We start from the raw sequence: 20228 nt of genomic DNA, 5'->3' as shown, positions 1-20228 counted from the left end.
CAGAGACTTAACAATGTCTTCTGTCAATTAAAAGGGTTAAGAAGGAAGTGATGACATAGGTGCATCTATGCAATACGTGTGTATCCTAAAGAAATATGAGTGTTTCATCTTTCTGGTTGCATCTACCTATAAAGTTACTGAAGTTTCTCGTACGCCATCGATACTTTCCTGAGTACTTATTTATATCTGGTGTTTCTGATTTAAGCCTAGGTAAGTCTGCTAGGAGTGGTCGCATCTGCTAGCAGCATTTCTCCACATGAGGCGTTTGTATGCCAAGTCTGCAGGGAGGGTGGGGGATTTTGTTACTTAAATTAGAGTTGCCCATTCTAACTGGGGCGCGACTTAATAGTAAAGAGTTAAAAATGACTTGGGGCTTAAATTATTCTACTTTTCTTTTAGCTTGGGAGAGAACAAGTGCAATGGCAGTGCACAGGGATCATTGTTAGATGGTCTAAATTCCTAATAAAGCCCAGTTCTCTCTTGGCTGGTTTTATCTTTCAGCTCAAGAATATGGTGGAAATAAGACTACGTGTGCCTGGTGTTGAGTGCCCGCTTCACGCTTTGCTAGGTGTGAGCTGTGATGGAAAATGCATTTAATGCACAGATAGCAGCGTAAGCTGTTTGCCTCTTTTCTTTGTAGCCACTGACATAACATAATGCAAAGGTGGTGTGCAGGGGGTGAGGTATAGCCTGCGACTTCATGCAGTCCTGGTTAACGTGCCCCTTGAGCCGTTGGCCGTTCACGGGAACAGCGCGGTCTCTTGGGTTCCGACTGCGGTCCTTGTTGAAATGCTTACAAAAGGGGCTGCTGGCAGCCCTCCTCAACTTGTTGTTTATATTCTTGTGACATGGAATGACCTTTTGTAAGAGAATCAAGGAAATGGAAGTAACAAAAACTACTGATGTGACTGGCTTGAAGTATTTTGTGAGGTAATCAGATAACCTCATAACCCTCTGGAGTAGGCAGCTTCCAACTGGAGCTGAATCGGACATTCGTATTGGCTTGCTTCAGGAACAGTCTTTCAACAGGATATTATTGATTTTTACATTTCATTTTTCATTTCTGTGGTGCAGCTTTTGTCTTTTCTAGTTTTAGGGAGTCAAGCCAGGATAGCTGATTTTCATTATGTTTGAGAGGTAAGGGAACGCTTAAGTATGCACCTCCCTCCCTCCTCACAGGAACTTTTTTTGTGTCTGTGAATCGCTGGCAGAAAAAGAATGAGAGTACTGAGGAAAATATTCACTTCCTCTCTCTGCAGTTATCCTACTCCCCAAAAATTTCTATAAGAAGAATGTGACTAAACCCAAAGCACTCGTTAACACGTTACAAAGGAAAAGTGTCAGGCTGGTGAAGCCGACTGGAGGTGTACACGCGATAGGGTGAGATGCTGCTCTGGTTCATACTTTATTCTGCCTAATCTTCCAGCTTTATGGGATTACTCATGAATCAAGCTGCTTCGTGGAGGGCATGGCCTTTATGAGAAGGCTTTACAGTATCTTTGTTACATCTTGTCTAGGCTGCCACAAGTTAAATGTAGGCAGCATGGGCTTTGGAGTGGGTCGATTCAAGGCAAACGTTACACTGATGTGCACAAATATAAATAAAACGCTGCAGAAAATGAGAAGCTGCAGCCAGTCAGCTGGCAGGGCACGAGGTGAGTATCTGTCATCTTTACTGGGAACAAGTCTCTGTTGATTGGTAGTGGCCAGAGGAGGGTCAGCCATGCGTTCAGCACGGTTGTTTTAGCTGACCACAAGCTTCTTCAAAGAAGTAGATATTCGAAGGGTTTGTCTGTAAATCTCCTGACCAGGAGACTTTAAATTATGTGGTATATCACTGTTCTGTGGCAGGGCAGCCATTACACTTAAAACCCCACCATTTCCCAGTGTAATTATCCTCTATGGTAAGCCAACATGGATGGCACTGCTTTTCACAGAAGAATTCTTACAGGGGACTTCAGACCTTTGCTTCAGAATTCTAGTGTTCTAGCATATTCACAGATGTCTTGTTGGGCAGTACTTGACTCCAGAATTCATGAATGTTCGTGCCTGAACGGTTATCTTAGGACATGAGCAGTGCTGCAACATTTGTCATACTTCCATTTCTTATGCCCTTCCTTGCTTATGAAGTCCTGGGAACTAAATGTTACTGAAATCCAGTTCCTCAGGCCTGGTTGGCTGACCTAACAGAAAGATTTATTTGGACAGTTCCCGAAATTCACACTTCAGCTTACAATAAATGGTATGGGAAGAACAGCCACTCTGTGGTCATAATAGTTATAGCATCTCTCCCATTTTGCGTAACTGGGAGGAAATTTCCATTTCAAAGAGAGCGCTGGGCAGCGTTTTCTGCATTACTTACGTCCTGGGATTGTGGGCTTCCCAGTGGAAGGTGCTCTTCTGCCCAGTCAATGGAATGTAAACGGGGAAATGGAACATAGAAAAATCCCTGACAAATATAATCCGTGTTGAAGACCTCTGAGTGCAGATTCCCAGAAGCTGATAATTGTTTTTTCTCTTATCAGTGGAAAAATTATTGAGAGTGTGTGAGCAGCCGTTTCTGTGCATTCAGCAAGTGCTCAGCCTCACCTGTTACCTACAGGTGTCTATGATCTAGTTGTCTGATATGCAAGGAGACTGCACAGCTCCCCACTGTCCAGAAGGGCATATGTGTAAAAGGGTAAATCAGGAATTTTTAGAACCAGAAAAACACTAGCAAAACCGAGCGTGGATAGTACACAACCGTTCCTGTACCTCCAGCATGCAGGTATGACTCAAGAAAGTCTATCCCTCACGTACAGGCAGTTCTCTAGAATTTTAAGGCAGAGCACACGCACACCACGCACTGACCGTGCAGGGTGAGAGAGCTATTTTCCATCTTTGTTTTATTCCGAGGGCCTAAGGTAATCACAAGCATTTAAGCAAACCTTCGATGCTGTCAGAATCTGTGCAGCGCGTCAGGGTCGCGGCCTCAGCAGTTCCAGGAACCTCTTGCAACACAAGAACCACTGATTTCTGTGTCAGTTCCGCAGGCCGTTAAAAGCTTGGTCTTACTGGATCTTATTTTTAGAATGATTTATGGGTATTTGTTTATCCATTTCTTTTGAGGGTTCAAGGTGGTTTTAATTGCATTTTATTTGGCACATACTGTTTCAAAATTAACTACCTTAAAATAGGAACAGTTTTATGGAATGTATCTATTATACGAAATTGTCACAAGCACTGCCTCTTTCCATTACTTGTTATTTTTCATAACGCATTTTACAACTGTAATTTTCATGTCTCACATATTTCCCTCCAGTTTCCTATGTCCTGTGGTTAAATCTTGACCATAAATCTTACGCTGCTTTGTTAAAAATAATAAGTCTACTATGTTTCTTCATTTAACAATCTGCTAGATTAATGATGTCTTTAAAACAATTAAATATGGCTGTGTGGTTTAATATTCCCCATTCTAATGCACCATGAAGGAGAAGCTATAGCCATTTTCATTTATAGAGTGTTTGCATTTCACGTGCTGTCTGGCAATTCTTGTCTGACACCTTGGTACTGACATCCCTTCCTCACACTGCCATGGTAAGTGCACAAGAAGGGCGATATCAAAAAAAGCTTCTGGCGCAGTTTTGGAAATCGAACGGCAGAAGTCATGGGATGGCACCTAAGGGTAAAATTTTAAGGGTGATATCTCAGCCAAAAAGGTTTTTGCGCCTTCGGGATGCATGGCTGGAGTTGTCACATAGTGGAGCTAGAGAGGAGGTGGTCTTCTGGATAGTAATGGCAGTATTAACACGCCTGCATGACGGTGGCGACAAGGTCTGGGGCCGTGTGTGGCACCTCCGTTAGCTGTGATGCTGACAAACTGCCCGGAAGCAGAAGAGACGCTCCAGCTGCAGCGAGACCCTGCTGCGTGAGCGGAGTGGTACAGCTGACCCTGCCTGCACACAGGGGAGGGGATGAGCTTCCATTTAAGAAGATAAAATTTGGTTCTTGTATGTCCAGGCTGTTGGGGTTTGGGTGGGTTTGAGGTTGTTTTGGGTTTGGTTGGGGGGTTTTTTGCAGTAGTATGACTACATCCCTTCAACTGAAAGGTCTTTGTGCGTGGCCTTTTCATTGTCTGCGCTCACAATGCCTGTGACAATGGGGCTCTGGTCCATGAATGGGACCTCGGGCATTACTGAAATGCAAATAGTAACGAATTTTAAAAATGAGGCACGGGCCTTCTTTTCAGATATATCCTGTGCTCAGAAGCTGATTTATATTGCCTTAGGTTTAACGATCGCACTGTAGGCCTCCTGCAACTCTAATTACTTGGAAAAAAAAAAATTCTATTTTTCATTAAGGCAACAGTTAGCAGGCTGGAAGCGTGACGAGGTCATGTACACAAACGCTGGTTTCACAGGTACAAGATATTGGTCCCCAGCCTCCGCCCCCCCAAGAGGAGCCTGCCCTTTGCTTCTGTTAGATCAGGGCACGCTGCATCGAGAAGGAGAACCTGAGGCCCGACGTACCAATCACTAAAGGAAGTTAGGCTTTGACACCAAAGCCAAATTTCAGCAGAGTTGGTATCTGGAAGTAAGTAACAAACTATGGGTTTAATGGTAAAGGTTAAAAGAGAAAGAAAAAAAAAGGGAAAACCAGAACAAAACAAAAAAAAAAGCAAAGCCCTAGCATTGTGTAAAGGATGCGCTCTTCAGTTTGTGGAGGTGGCAAAGACAGTAAATTAAGCTGTAACTCCCTTACCTGGGTTGTCCTGTACCTGTTTCTGAACCAGGCTGCATTATCTTTTCTTAAAGAAAGATGTCCTCCATGGCCCACTGCCGCAGCAGTTCCCATGAAGGTAACCAAAACCACCTGCGCAATGCTTACAAAATACGTTTTGTTTACTAAAACAGACATTCAACATGGCTATCTCTGCCATCCTCAGCAGGCAGCTTGTTTTACCCCTGGCTAATTTTGAGGGATACGTCTGTTTTGGAAAGGACAGAATTAATGCTCTCCAAACTAGCCACCATTAGCAAAAGTCATCAGATGCGGACTGGCAAAGAACCGAGTAGATCAGAAACTCAGTAAATTCTAATGATGCGTAAGTATCAGGAAATGTCACTGCAAAACTGGATATTAAACCATGTGTGCATACATGATGGGTAAAGACTGATTTGTCTAGACTATAGATGTTATTCTGAGATGTTAAGTTTACTAAGGGCTTGTCTCAAAAAAATTCTAATATTTGAAAGCTTGTATTAAGTAGCATTGCGAAAACTTGTGTTCAGCTAGTTTCTCTTGGTTCCAGAGAGGAAATACTCTTCTTTAAAGTTTCTCGGTTTGAATTCTTGTTCCAATTAAAACTTGCTTTGAAATTGTTGTGTGTTGCAGGCACTTCTGCTGCGAGAGAATGCGAGCTTTCGTAGAGACCGTGTTCCAGAGCCTTTATAATCAGGTAATGCCACATTTTACTGACAGCAAAGTATTACCCTTGCCATGCCAGCAGTGCTGCAGTCTTCACGCTCCAGCGTCTGGCCCTGTGCAAAACCCTTTAGACTTCAGCGCCTCTTTGCTTCAGGGCCTAACCTCAGGTTCATGAAATATTTGTAGCTGTCAGTCGAGTGCATCAACAGAAACTGCACAGATGCAGAAAGCCCATCTGATGTAGCCCATTAGGAATAATCTTAGACCTGCAAATACATAACAGATTATTAATAGATACATCTATATGTACACATCTACGTCAGACCTGAAATGCACACAAGAAAATCTGTGATTTCTTTGATAGTAGTATGTCCAAACTCGGCTGTTAGAGATGAGGTGTCTTTAACAGAACTTTCAAATACTGCCTTGATTTACATTTGTTACAGGTATGATAGTCTTGTTTCTTATCAGAAGTAGCTGATGAGGCATCTAATTTTAACACCTTATTTTTGCTCTTTTACAGTTCCATCAAACCTTGGTTCTTTGCTCTGAAAGACCACAAAACAGAATATCTGCCCTGGCCTCCAGGTTTGTCTTCTGTGTCCCTTTGTTTCTTTGGCTTTTAGAAACTTTTTTTGCTAATTTGGAGAAGTTCAACAAGCTGGGACGTAACACACACAATTTTATTGAAAGAATGTTTTTGAGATCACAGAAACAGCATTACAAAATGCCAGAAGTTTAGTTCCCTGTGCCTGTTGTGGCTTTCTGTGCTGAGATACTCCCTTCCAAGTTCTGTTCAGCACCGTGCAGCGCCTGGATGACGGGGAGTGACCAGAATGGCTTTTTCCACAGAGTTCCTGCGAAGTGCAGAGTGAATTGCTTAAATGTGCTCCTCCTGGGTGTTCCCCACAGCAGGGAGCATGACCTTGTACATTGTCAAATTGTGGAGTGAGATCAAAAAGAGCATGGCTTGGAACTTAGCTAGATAAAACGGAAGAAAGCGAGATCAAATAACTAATTGCACCTATAATTAGCACCAGAGATTGTGCTGGCCCATCGTTTCACCACAGAAAATGGATTGTTTGCAAAGCACTCAGGTACGTTGTGTTAGGGAAAAACCCACGAGGAAATCAACATTGTTGTCTTCAGGATTTGAGTAATGTGCAATAAATAAGGCCTGAGGTCACCTAACGAATGTCAGTGGCGGAAATAAAATGTGGAAGAGCTGCACATTAAGTGAACGGTACCCATTTTGTGCACTGGATGAGGGAAAAGCCCCGTGGGAGAAGTGGAGCGTTATCAAGTAACGCCAGTCGGTGTCTTCATTAATGCGCAGACGAAAGCGAGCTTAGGCTGGCGTCCTGAGTTTGGCCGTTCTGACTCTGTGGCTTTGCAAACTTACTGTCCTTAGCTTACCTTTTAATGTGTAACTATGGAGCTAGCAATTTACAGGACCTCAGCCTTTCTGATTCTGGTCTTTCCAAAAAGCGGCCCTTGTGCAATGGGCAGCTGACCGCTGTTCCAGCGCGCCAAGTGTGCCAGGCTGCTTTGTGTGTTTTATGTGCAGGAAGGAGCTTACACTTGTAATAGCAGTTACGTATCCAGGCATTCCCACTTTCTCAAAAGAATGCCTTTTATTTTTTTGTTTTGTGAGAGAACATCAGGCAGTTCAGGACCTGTGTTCTCTGAAACAGCAAGGCTGCTCTGCAGGCTAGTATGGTTTAAATGTTCGAGATATCTCCTGAAAATCAAGGCTGGAGGTCTCCTCCTCTTAAATGTTGCTGCGAGGCAGCTCGCGTTTAGTAGAACCGGTGTATTCTTTTTCATGTAGATGTCATGGTTTCTGGCAGGCGGTTCAACTTAGAAAGTTATTATCATTAGGCTTTCCCCACGTTTGTTCTGAAAACCTTTGAGCAGCAACGATCCACTTGTTTGTGCTAGGTGGAGACCAACAGACTTGTTTTGGTTGGTCACATCACATGAGTGGTAAGGTACAACAGGACAGTGTGATTTTAAACAGGGAGACAGATGGTCCCGTATTAACCATCTTTTGTAACACTACATAATCCTGACCCTGAAAATTCAGCCCTTGCTTTGAATACTGCTGGAGTGCAAGGATGTAGGAGTGTTTTATCTCTGGCTCCTAAGAAGTATTAGTAAAGATTTTTGTTTCCCCCTTGGGGATACTCCTGGTGGTATCTGTTACCAGCTTGTTATTGCATGGCCTCAACTGCACAGCAGCTCCCAGGGAAATGTCGAAGAGCGTGTTCTTGAAGATTTCTGTCTGTGGAAGGCCCTATGCGAGTGGATTTTGGTTTAAGTCCAGGCCGGGCCACATTGCCTTCTGTGCAGCAGCGATCCGGTCGGGTGCTGAGTTCCCAGCCTCGGGGCTGGGGAAGAGAAATGGCTTTGTGACCGGACTCCAGCCCGGTGGGAGCCTCAGGGACTCGGTGGCTTGTGCTGAGCTGCCTCGGGTGGATAGGAACTAGGGAGACTTGGGGATGGGGAGCATTCCTCGGAGTCGCGGATGGCTGGCAGGGCGAATGGGTGGGGAAGTCTTTTTCTTTGCAGGTAGCCTGCAGATGTGAGGCAGAAGGACGGGAAAACGGGGCGCCCGGAGTGCCATGACAGGTCAGTAGCTGGAATGATTTCTCTGTGTGTGTGTGTGTGTGTTTAGTCATGAAGTTCCCGCCGCCGTCCCCTCGCTGCCCCGCCGTGCCGTGCCGCCCCGGGTGCCGGAGCTCCCCCGGCCGCCCCCTTCCCGGCCCGGCGGTGCATCCTGCGGCCGGGCCGGGCCGGGCCGTGCCGTGCCGTGCCGTGCCGGGGGTGGCGGCCCCTGACGTCGGTGTGCCGGGCCGTGCCGAAGGCGGAGCCGCGCCCGGGGGCCGGTGCGGCTTTATTAGCGGCGCAGGTTGCGGTGCGCGGCGCAGGCAGGGGCGCAGCGAGCAACAGGAGGCGGCGCGGTGACTCGCCGCCCCACCGCCCGCGCCCAGCCCGCCCGGCCCGGTCCGGCACGGCTCGGCCCGGCCGAACCCGCGCTCCCCAGGGACGGCCCCGGGGCGGGCGGGGGGGGAACTGCCGCCGCCGGAGGGGAAAAAGGGGCGGCGGAAGGCGGCAGGAGGAGCGCGGCCGGGGCCGGGAGCGTGCGGTGTGGCTGGGCGGCGGTCCCCCGTGATGGTGCTCCTGCCCCTGTGGGTAGTGGCAGCCGCGCTCCTGGGGCTCCGCGCCGCGGCCGGCCGGCAGGTGAGTGGCCGCCTCGGGAGGGGGGGGTGGGGGGAAGACGGGGGGCCGCCGCCGCCGCGGGGGACGGGGACGGGCCGACGCTCCGCTCCCCTCCCTTCCCCTCCTCGCCCGCCTGCGGGGAGGCGCCCCGGGCCGCTGCCCTGCCCGCGGGGTCCCTCTGCCAGCGGCCCCGGGAAGCTGCCGGAGCTGCGGGTCGGTTCCCCTCGCCCCGGCCGGCCGGGGGCTGTCCGCGGTCGGAGCGCGGCTCTCGGCGTTGGGACGAGCCAGCCCCGTTCTGCAGGCGGCCGGGGGACGCGCGGCACCGGCCTGGGGCGGCTGTGGAGCTGGCTGCCGCCTCCCGAGCGGGTCTGTCCCCGGAGCGGGGCGGGCGTGGAGCGGCATCCCTGAGCCCGGGAGCTTGGCGTTGGGGTCCGCCCTGCCGCCGCCGTCCCTCGGGAAGCCCGGTGGGCTTTGCCGTTCCCGGGCAGGGGGGCGGAGGAGGTGCCTCATCCGCGCCCCGGCACCGCTCAGCGCTTTCAGGGCCTGGCTTTGGGCACCGAAGTGACTTTTTGGCACAAAGTCGCGGTATATAGAATGGGTTCAGAAGGGGGATTGCTTAGCAAATTGCTTAGCTGAAGCTGATTGCTTCAGCACTCTGTTGGTGCTGAACTTACCACGGATGCTTAGTCTGTTGGCTGGCTGTTCCGTTAGGGAAAAACGCCATCCCTGGAAACCAAAAGCAGAAATGTAAAAAAAATGGTGCAACACAGACCAAGTGATTTCTCAGCCTTCTAGAAGCGCTCTGCCGTCACACGGTGCACAGTAATTACACTAACAACTTTGTGCATGTGTTTCTTTTCTCTTCTGCAGGCTGGTAAAGAACAACAGATCCAAACAGGTAAGCCTTTTTAACTATTGTTGCTCCTATCAAAACGGAAATAAAAGACGTAAGCTCCACAAACTAGTTCCTTTCATGCAAAAATGATCTGTATGCAGGCAAGCGTTCCCTTGTGTGCCCTGCACCGTTACCACCCAGGAGCATTTGTAGTTTCACGGCGATGTGGCATGACTTGAATTTGCATGCCGTCTCATTATGAGCTTTTCTGCCTATGCTTCCCGTCTTAAATATAAACCAACAGAAGTGAAAAGTTGCAGCATGCTTAAACTACCCCTCTGAATATCACGGCAAATCCACTCAGGGTCAGACACTTTGTCTTCGTTTCTACATTTCTGAATCGAGGAGGAAATGCCTACTCCATTTGGCTAGGGCAGACCACGTCTTCATACCATGCTTCTTCTCTATTGGAAGTGCTCAGACTTTTCTTCTAGCTGGAAAAAATGCCGAGGCCTCTTCACGTTCCGTTGGTGGCACAGCGTGCTTGCGGCATGCCTGATGATCGCTCAGCACTGTTGGGTTGTAAACTGATAGACTGCGGTGAGTGCAGCGCAGCAAAGGTAGTGTCTGTGGTGGAGGAGGGTGCTGAAGAGAAAGGTGCTTGTTAGCGCCCACTTCATGTTGAAACGGAAGCCTCTCTGACTCCTTTCTAAACAGGGGAAGCTTCGTAGAATTGGGAGCATGCGCACACGATTTATTTCAGAAGATCTGCAGCCGTTTAAACAAATGGATAATGTAGTGCTGTGTGCAATGGAAGAGGTGGTGGAAGAGATGCAGAAGCTGGCGTTGTCGCTCCTAGGGCGTTAGTGCAAGGGTGTGCCATCTTACACCATCCTTAGCTTACCCGGTCATGGAACGAACCGTTTACCAGTTTGGTGTGGAGTGCGAGCATCGGCACGCTGGAGCGTGCTCTGGAGGAGCTTTTCAGTGAGAGGAGCGGTAGGAGTGGGAATGGACCCCGGGCGATTCTGTTGCCAGTTGCTGTTAGACCTCCAGTTCTGGGGTTTTGGTTCAGGTTTGGATCCAAAGTTTTTGTTCAGAAAAGAATTTAAAGTATTTCTCTAAATATTGGAGGTCTTGTCTCAATTGCAGTTCTGGCATTGCATTCTTCTGGACTTAGGTTGATTTCCACTGCGATCAGTGAATGATGGGAATTGAGACAGTTAGGTACATTGAAACCTAACTGGCAAACAGACTTTTTTTCCAGTGGTATGCTGATCCTGTGTTTTATTTCTGGTCGTTTCCATGAGAAATGGATTGTATTTGAATTTCAGAAACCATAAGCTATACAGGAATGCGTCTTTTAAATTATACAGTACATCAGACAAAATTCCTTAATCTGGAAAAGAACTTTTTGTCCTTTAACTTCTTCCTTTCTTTCACGGTGCCAGTGTTGCTGTAGTTGGGAACATTTGAGGCACACAGGAACCATGGGAGAGGGACGATCGTGCATGGCAGGGGGTGAATCGGGCACTCCATGTGAAGCCCATCCTGCCCACTCTGTGTGGGACAGGCTCTGTGCCTTGGCAGCTTCTGCAGCTGGTGTGATCTTGCTGCCTTCTACCTGGGAAAGGGGCAGGTGGGAGATGAAAAGGAGGTCGCCCGGTGGGTCTGTCCACTCACAGATCCATGGATCCATCGTCCCAAATGGCTCGGTGTGCTGTTGGGTGGTGCAGGATCCCCCTGGGGGGCACTCTGTGTTGGTGGGTGCCCAGCGAGAGTAAGCTGCTGGCCCGTCTGCGTCTCCTCGGCACAACCGCGTGGCATTTTGGTGGGCTTTGGTTTGGGCTGGCAGGGCTGAGAGCCCGATGGCTGGCCAAGACCAGTCTGTGAGTAGCTCTGGCTTTCAGGGATTGATGGTGTTTTATTGAGGGGAAATCTGTATTTTCAAAGCACAAATAGCTGGTTAACACTTCGAGTTACTGGGATTTCTCCTACACTTTATGTTTTTAAACTGTTACTGTTGAAAGTAGTATTTGGTCCTGTAAATTCCGGTTCAAAAAGTATGGCTTCCTCAGTTTAGAGTTTTAATGACAACAGTAAAGCCTGCATTAGGGTTGCCTCCAAATGGGCTGTCCTACTTTTAAGTCCCTATTAAGTGTCACTTTGCATCGGTGTTGTGTGTTTTGATTTGGCCCAGGGCTGGCTGCTGTCAGCAGCTAATCTTTCCTCGTAGCCTGGAAAGTCACTTAGGACAAATTAAAGCGTATAGGATTTTTTTTTTTTTTTTCAAATATCATTACAGAATGTGTTAGAGAGATAGGGAGTTACCCAAGCTTAATTAACTGCCTTAATGCTTAATGTACCGCAAGTGCCTGGGAACTGTCAGGAGGAAATGCTGCTGTTGTCACTCGTGAGGCAGTAAGCCCGAAGGTGCTGGCCCTCGGGGTGATGCTACACCTTCACTTTTCCTGCCTCAGCCTCCCAGGGGGCAGAGCTTCGTCGCTGCTCGGTCTACTTCTGGAAGAAAACGCGGATGTCTAACCTGCGAAAAGGCAGTGCCAGACTGCCCCGCGGCCTGGACAAGCACCTTCACCTGCAGTTCAGCAGAGGCTGCGAAAATACCACCAGGAATTTCTTGAGCTGTCAGTGTTCCTGGGGCAGGTTGGCAGTGAAGCAAAGGAGCGAGGACACTGGAGAGGTGTGTCGTGTGAGCCTCTCTCCTTGCAGCGCCTGGCTTTTACTCACCCAGCTTGCAGCGTCTAGCGCTGAAGTGCACTGCATGGCCTTGTCCCTGATCAGGTGCAAAGCCGTGGCGGGGAATTCTCAAGAAATCCATCCCCCTTTTCTATCTTGTCTTTCTCTCTGGGCATTTCTGCCACCTAAAGGCGGCCAAATAAAGAGCGAATGGTGGTTCTGAATGATCCAGGTGGTTTAAAGGGAGGGACCAAAACTGCTTCTTCATTTCTGGAAACCATGGACCAACGATGCAGGCAGAAAACAGTGACAACAGAACCCCTGCTAGGGTCATCCATTGCCGCTGTGCCATCTTTTCGTGTCGTTAAGCAGCACTTTGCTAAGTGCCTGGGACGGCGCTGTGCTCATTCCATTGTGGTTATCTGCAGGATGGAGGGGTAATCTCCCAGAACATGGGCCAGTCTTTGAAGTGCTGTCCTCTTAATTCCTGCAGCAGCAGGAATTACTTTTTCTTTCCGGTACTTGCACTGCAAAGCTGGAAGTCTGCCATCCAGCAGTCCGGTTGTATCACAGCTTGTGAGTTGCAGTCGGGAGATGCGATGCTCTGGAGGTGTGACATGAGGTCCAGTCCTTTGGCCGAGGAGGCTGAGCTTCCTCACCCTACAAACCACGTTCAGATACATCCTCCAAGAGAGGTGAGGGTGCTCTGGAAGCCAACGGTAGCTCGCTGGTCATCCCGTTGTGTCCATATGGGACAGTCTGGGACTCGGCACACAGCCCCATGCTGGGCAACGTGGACGAGGTGTTATCAGGAGTTCCCGCACGCTGGTTTCCTTGCACAGTACCCAGCGTCGTCTCTGCCAAATCAGTTGTGCTTTTTCCTATTCCTATTTCCACATTCCTAATTGAAATATTTCCTAGATATGCAGAGAGGCAGGTGTGGTTACCGCACATAGTAATTAATCTACATCTCATTGCCGTGGCTCAGAAAATGTTGGGGGAAAAACGGTGCTGCCGACACTTCCACCCAGTGGATATAATTTTGCAGGTCACAGTGATGGGCGGAGGAACTCCTGTGATCAAAAAATGAATCTGTTGGCGAAAGTTGGTCCTCTGGCTGCAATGCAGAATGCTGGAAAAAGGAGAGTCCTGTAATCAGAATTAATTTACATGCAGTGTAAGCAAAATAACCAGAATAATAAACACTAAATGAAGTTTAAACACTTTTTAAAAGAAGAAAAAAAAGTCATGTCTTCAGACTTGGGTAGCTTCGTTTAGACATAGAAATAATTTGTCTGAACTTTCAGAAATCCCTCCTTTTCCACAGATCCCGCTGATTTCAGTTTAGACTGTGCTTTTGAAATCTTCTTTCTTAAGTGGATGTTTATGCATTTGGAATCGCGCTGTGGGCAGCCACATGAACCATTTTTGATCAATGTATTTCACAAAACCTTATGCCTAAAAAAAATAATTCTCTTCCAAACGCAGGTGATTTAGAAAAAAAAAAAAAAAGTTTAGGAATTTTGAACCTCCTTTGTCCACGGTTGTTGTGCAGTGCAAAGATAGCTACTGTGAGCCTGTGGTGGTAATTCTTCAGTTTCATGTGTGTTTGAGGGAAAAAAAAGTACAGGCAGCCCTCTCCCGAGGCATCCCCTAGCTAATTGTGTTTTGGCACACAATGAAAGAATGTGATGTTCTTCCTTAAGTGCTTCCTTTCAACTTCAATATTGTGCAACTGGAGCAGCAGTTTAAAGCCAGATTTTAAAAAAATGAAGACAATTTTAAGTTAAGTGCTTTTTCTGTTGCTCTGTGTTTCTTCTCTGGTCATTGCTGTCAGCTTTGAATCAGCAGAACAGGTCAACTCTGAAATTTTAGCATAGGAAAGGGAACACCTACAGCTGGAATAGCATTTCCTAAGACCGCACGGTCTATGGAAAAAGGGTAATACAAGTCAGTGGAGGAGTTCAGATGTCTTCAGTATTCAGTCATGTCACATTTAATTTTAATTGCCTTTGAACAAAAGGCATTTCCTCTTCTAGCTCAGCATTTAGAGACTCTGGAAAAGGCTTTTGCTGACTCGAAAACTTGACAGTTCTTATTTTCCACCCTTTGTTCCTACCCTCTTGTGGCTGGCTGGCTGTACTTGCAATTAACAAAATAACTTTTTTTTTTTTTGCCCCTGCAAGTAGAAATCTGGGAATAGTGTGCAAGATGTGCAGAGCGATTTCTCGGTGGTGCAGAGAACAGAGAATTTGATCACCAGGCTGTGGTCTTTGGCATTGAGCATCCTGCTTTAAAAAAAAAAAAGCCCCAAAGTCTCTCAGCGAGGTACAAGGAGGAATGTCAGTCTGTGAATGAAATCTCATGGCTGAAGCGTGGGGAATGTGAAGATCTAGATTTTTGTGTTGACCCAGTTAGGATATACAGCCCAGCAGTTCTGTCTCCTGTTCATGGCCTAGTGTCTAATTAATAAAAATGAGTTTAGCGTTTTAATTTGGCCCATTCTCTAAGGATAAAGATTAGCAATCCTGATGGGGAATTCCCAGTGTTTTAGATGGGCATTATCCTAAGGATCATGTCCTAATTAGATACCAATTTTAGAGCCTGCTCTTGTAGGTGTATGGCGAAATAGATGAGTTGGCTGCTGCTGCAAAGCGTGCTGCTAGCTGGCCATGGGACAGGGAGTCCGTCTTCAGAGCAATGGACTTGAAAATGGTAAGGAACTTCTCACTTGCCTGGGATATAGCATTTGTGTATTGTGTGAAGATATTTATAGCGCAAGTATTTAAATGTCTGTGTACATCCTAGTAGTACCATAGAGTGTGTTTCTGTCAAATCCCCCAGTAACTGGCATACAAGAAAACTGGAGAAAAAACAGTGACCTGAAGTCATTTGGAACATTTTCCTACTAAAGCTGGTTGTTGAATATATGAGTCTCTTAAAATAAGCAGCCCCTGCTACCAGGAGAGAGGAACTAGCTACTGAGCTTTTTCTCTATTAATTCGCAGTTCAAGTGTGATTCACACTGGGAGCAGGTAAAATTTAGCTCATTTAATTAAGTATATTTATTTGAGGAATTCTCAGTGGCACTTAGTGGTTGCATCTGAGCTACCCAGTCATGGATTTTTTTTGAATGAAAAGTGCCAGTAATGTCACTCGAATGCTGCTATAGCCGGTTCTCTCAGGAAGAGAAGAGCTAGGGAATGTTTATTTCTGTGCAAAGTGTCTTTTGAACTCTCCCGTAGCCTAATACGCAGGCAGTAAGACTTAGGCTTTGGTCCAGTTCTTAGCAGCAGTTTGGCCCACAGCTTGACGTGGCCTGGGAATGTCTCTCCTTTGCCTTTTACAGGATGCAAACTGGACACCAGATATCCCGGTTACTTCCAGATTACAAAGGTCTCTCAGACAAGATAAACTCATTTGATGGGCTTGTTTTATGGTGGTGTGAAATTACTTTAAGGCAACGGGAAACACGTGTGTGTGTGTGTGCCCTGCTGCAGGGCTGCAGATGTGATAAGCGGTAACAGGAGGAGACCTTTCTCTGAGCAAAAGAGAAGATTCTCTTCCTTTTCTCATCAGCGCCTAAGAATAGCAGAGAGAGAAAAATTGTTCTCTTAGGCTGATAATGCGATTTTCAGGATACAGGTAAGGGACTATGCAGAAAGAGGCTTTTTTGGAGGTGAGGGGTGATTGTATTCCCTTAGGTGAATCCAGAACCTTCTTGGAAGGTTTCCAGTCAGCTGATGTTGCTGCTGATTAGACGGGGATCCCGAGCTGACTGGCGAGGACCACAAAGAAAGGACAGACAAATGGGGCTTTTGTTGCCTTTACCTTTTTTCTGCCATGGCTTTGCTTGCTTGGCCAATGCCTCGGCTAAAGCAGGTTAGCCTTGGGATAACTTCTGCTGGGAAATGGTTGCCCACAGCTTGTCTGGCCATGCTGTTCTGGTGCCCACGGATGCTGTGGCACTGAGTAGAGGTGTTGCAGCAGCCACTTCTCCTTGGGAGCACACCTTGTGTTCAGGACACAGCACCTTAGCTAAAGGTCATGCCATGGAGCTTCTGTAGTGCTACCTGAGGATTTCTTCAGTGCCATCAACAGAGCGCGGTTTTGCTGTGTTTATGGCTTCTGTGCGTGGCAGTAAAGTGCAGGATTTGGGTACAAGTTTGTGAATTTCTGTGTTGTTTTTTTTAGCAGTCAGCTTCTCTGTTGTTTTTGAGCTCTGTTACTCAAGTTACACGAAGAGGAAGGGCAGTAGCAAGTTGCTTCGTGAGGGGTTTTGTTAGAGGAGGTGTGTATGGGGAACAGTTACTGCTTACACCACTGCTGACATCGACTACGTTATCAGCAGTATGTGATATCCACTGGGTTCTTTTCCCTATTTCAATTTTCGAAGACTGCAGAAATATGTATGCAAATTGCAGTTATAATCAAGCGTGGCGCTTCGTTTTCAAAACCTTAATGGAGGTCTTGACACAGGAGCAAGCGATTCTGTTTAAAGTGCATAAAGGAGTTGCGTGGCATTTCTTACAAGAGAATTCAAAAGGGTCACTGCCTCTTCTGTGGCTATTGAGCAAACCTAAACCCCAGGAAACTCCCCAGATAAATGTAAATGAGTATTTCAGGGTTTTCTCTGTAAGTTTTATGAAAATAGAGCCATGAAAGACCAGCTTCTTAACAACTTTGGCATGTGAAGGGTGTTTTGCATGTGCTTAGTGCATATCCCAGCATCAGTGGTGTGTGTTTGCTCGAGGCACATAACTGGGCACAGCTTCTTGTGTCTGTCCACCTTGGCGTGATCCGTATACGTTCCCTGAAAATGAAACGGCCTTCCTCTCACATCGGCCCTGGTTTGTCATACCTTGCTTAATGTGATGATGTGTCAGACGCTTTTTTTCTTTCTTACATGTCCTCGCAATGTCTGTGTAAAAGTAGCACAAAGCATTTTTATAACAACAAGTGATAGTTTTGAGAGTATTAAAGGCCTTGCTGTAAGATACCCACATGAAGATTTGTAAGCCTGAGTGTTCCAGCCAAAGTGAGCAGTGACATGTACCTTACGTTTGCCTGCGTTAGACTGGTGTGCTTATACCCAAGCTGGCTGTCTCGGAGAGAATTTAATGCACGTTAGTGTGCTGAGTGGCACAGTCCACTGTCCTTTTAAAAACTACACAGGGTTTTACCGTTCTTCAGCTGAACTTGTCGGTGAGGCAGAGGGGTCCTGCGCACATGGCATTTGACATTCAGCCTGAGCTCGCAGTAGCTGTGGTGTGTTGTGTAGCAGATGAGCTGCAGCAAGAGTGCTCTCAGTGACCGTAGCCCCGAACAGTCAAGGCAATGGCCTGTTATCTCCTTGCATGTACCGTTCGTTCTGGTGACATGCACTTCTGAGGCTGTACATCTGGTCTTCAGGCTTGTTCCATGCTCTTGTTCTAATTTTAGTTTGGTTTTGGGTATTTCTCTTGGCAGAATTACGAAAAAGCAGACCGAGACCGTATGGGTTAGTGATTCCAATTAGTACTGATGCAGACGGAAGCTACATCTCCAATATCCTCTCTGCAAGTCACCAAAGAAGATCAACGCGGGAGGTATCCCAGAGCCCCAAACAGCTGTATTTTAATGTCACTGCGTTCGGAAGGGAATTCCACCTCCGGCTGAAACCCAACACTCGTTTAGTGGCTCCCGAGGCCGTAGTGGAGTGGTATGAAGACTCTGTGGAGACTGGAACTGATGCTGGTAACAGGAGTCAGGCTAAAACTGCTACCGAGAGGTTATGGAAGAGAGAGCCCCTGTGGACCAACTGCACGTATGTGGGAGACATAACTGACATCCCTGGAGCTTCAGTTGCCATTAGCAATTGTGATGGTCTGGTAAGGCTTGTTTAATGGCGTTAACGTCTGGTCTTTTGCCACTTGGCACACACCTTTTGTTGCTTTTAACCATGCATTGCTAATGATATCATTTAAGAACTTCATCTCTTAAATCCCTTAGAAAATGCCTCGATACATATTGATCTATATAATCCTACTGCTTTATTCTGAGATAATTTTGATGAGCAAAGTCCTTAATGTCACTGGTGTGAGAGACGGCAACCAAACCTACATGGTGTTGGGTTTCCTTTTTACTTTCAGGAGGTGTTACAAATGGGAAAACTAATAATGGAGTCCTTATAAGACCTAAAAGATGACCTCTTGGTGAGCAAATGTAGGATTTGGCGTGCAAATCACCACTGTGTACTTCTCAGGTAGCAAAATCATGAGCTGCCCTGTAGTCCAAGAATAGCAATGGCTTTAAGTTTTAAAGGGTGTATTTATAAAATAAGCATGCTTTTTGTTTTTGTACATGCAGTTTTGTTTCATCAGAAGGTATCATATGAGCACTGAGTGGTTCACATCTGTAAGCAGTTCATTCTCAAAACTGCGCTGGCCTGATTGCCGTGTTAGTGGGAAGCACGCAGTGTTCCATTGTGGCTTCAGCAGATGCAATGGCTGCCTTGGTGTACAAATCCCATATCGAAAGACTGGGCATATATTGAGTACACACACTATTTGTTACTTCAGTCGTGCGGTGAAGAAAGCTAACAATCCTTACCTTGTACTTCTTAAGCAGCAGGAGCAGTGGTGGAACACGACTGCAGCATCCAGAAGGGTTAATGTAGTGGTTATTCTGCTGCTATTCAGGAGAGGAATCTCATGAACGAGTCTGCAACAAGTATCTCTTCTTGGAAATGGGTTTCCCTCTTCCTGTCACATGCCACACATTAATGATTTGATTCCATGTTGCTATAGGTGATGGCTAGCAAACCTCCTCGCCTCTGCAGCGTGGCTGAGCCACTGTGCAAGTGATTGCAGAACTGTCTCAAACTCTCGATTCAGATTTGCACAACCAAAACCCCTTGACTTTGCTTACTTAAAGAAAGGAAATGCTGGTGATGTTTACATCTGGGGTGATCAACTAATGTCAGTTTGGTGTGTTTTGTTTGTTTTACGGGTTTTTTTAGGAGAACCTGCTGGGTGTGTGCTGCATTTCCAAAGACCATGCAGACATCTGCCTGGATAGATAGAGCTTCACATGTAGTTCTTAGAATGAATGAGACCCTCGGGTTGAGAGCTGTACTTTAGCAGTAATCCTGAATGAAGTTCTTGTGTTAAGTGAGACAGCATGTTAAGACAATAAATTGGATTAAATGGAATTAGATTAAGGAGTGCAGCAGCTTTGGCCGAGATTGCCATGTGGCTGACAAGCTGCTCGTGTTGTTTTCAGTGAGATAAAATGAAGTAGTTGCTGTCTTCACAAGCCTCCACGTGTATAAGATGACAGCAGATACCAAAGGGGTCCTAAGTAAAGAACAAGCAGTATCTTGGTTGTGTGGCTTATTACTGCTCTTGTCCCTTAGCACCCAGAAGAAGTCATTCGTATGCTTTCTGTGGTTTTGGGGACTGGACTAGGAGAACATGTGCTTTTTGTTTGAGGAGGAGAGGGGGTAAGTGCTCTGTGGTCTTGGTTCATCTCAACCCAAGCTGTCTCGTGCAGTCTCTGAGGGGCTTCTTCAAGCCCCTGAACCACCCGCCATGGGTCAGGGTTGGAAACCAAGGCTGAAGCACAGACATGGTACGAAGTTGTCACGGCTCTATTCCTTGCCCGTGCTGCCTTCACACCCATCGTGCCAGGACCCAACGTTCGCTGCTGCTTTACTTTGCTGCTTGGGGACGCCCTGGTTGGCAGAGAGCTGCTGCGGTGGCTTCACTGCGCTGGCTTTCAGGCAGCGAACGTGAGCACAGCTCACGTGCCAAAACCCATCTTTTTGAGCACTTTGGCTTGCTTACTTCACCTAGCTGTTATAACAGTCTTGTGGAGCTCTGAGCCAGTGGGTGCAAAATAAGTAAATAATCCTGGAGATTGATGGCATTTCAGATCTACTTTTTTTTCCTCCTGCCAGCTCCACGGTTAGCAGAAGTAACTTGAAGTTAGTGTTTCTGGCTTCTCTGCTTCTGTACTATGTGTCTCTCAACCAAGCTAGAATGTTTGATCCTCAATGTATCCTAAAGATGTGAAGAGTGAGATAATA

At 47.0% G+C, this 20228-nt stretch overlaps 1 protein-coding gene across 2 annotated transcripts in view; it reads left to right on the top strand.

Annotated features, from left to right (window-relative positions):
• Window positions 1-8580: 8580 nt before the first annotated feature.
• The window catches only part of ADAMTS3 (ADAM metallopeptidase with thrombospondin type 1 motif 3), a 116292-nt gene continuing 104644 nt past the window's right edge, over window positions 8581-20228 (top strand). For both annotated transcript variants that reach the window (XM_086463729.1, XM_086463728.1), the window contains exons 1-3: window positions 8581-8649; window positions 9499-9526; window positions 17630-18030. In XM_086463729.1, the coding sequence (XP_086319855.1) occupies window positions 8581-8649; window positions 9499-9526; window positions 17630-18030 (498 nt within the window). The remainder of the gene's footprint in view (window positions 8650-9498; window positions 9527-17629; window positions 18031-20228) is intronic.

The sequence above is a fragment of the Leptosomus discolor genome, chromosome 4 (assembly GCF_034619465.1).
Source record: "Leptosomus discolor isolate bLepDis1 chromosome 4, bLepDis1.hap2, whole genome shotgun sequence".
In the NCBI taxonomy this organism is placed as follows: Eukaryota; Metazoa; Chordata; class Aves; order Leptosomiformes; family Leptosomidae; genus Leptosomus; species Leptosomus discolor.
This window is presented reverse-complemented; position numbering and strand designations above follow the sequence as displayed.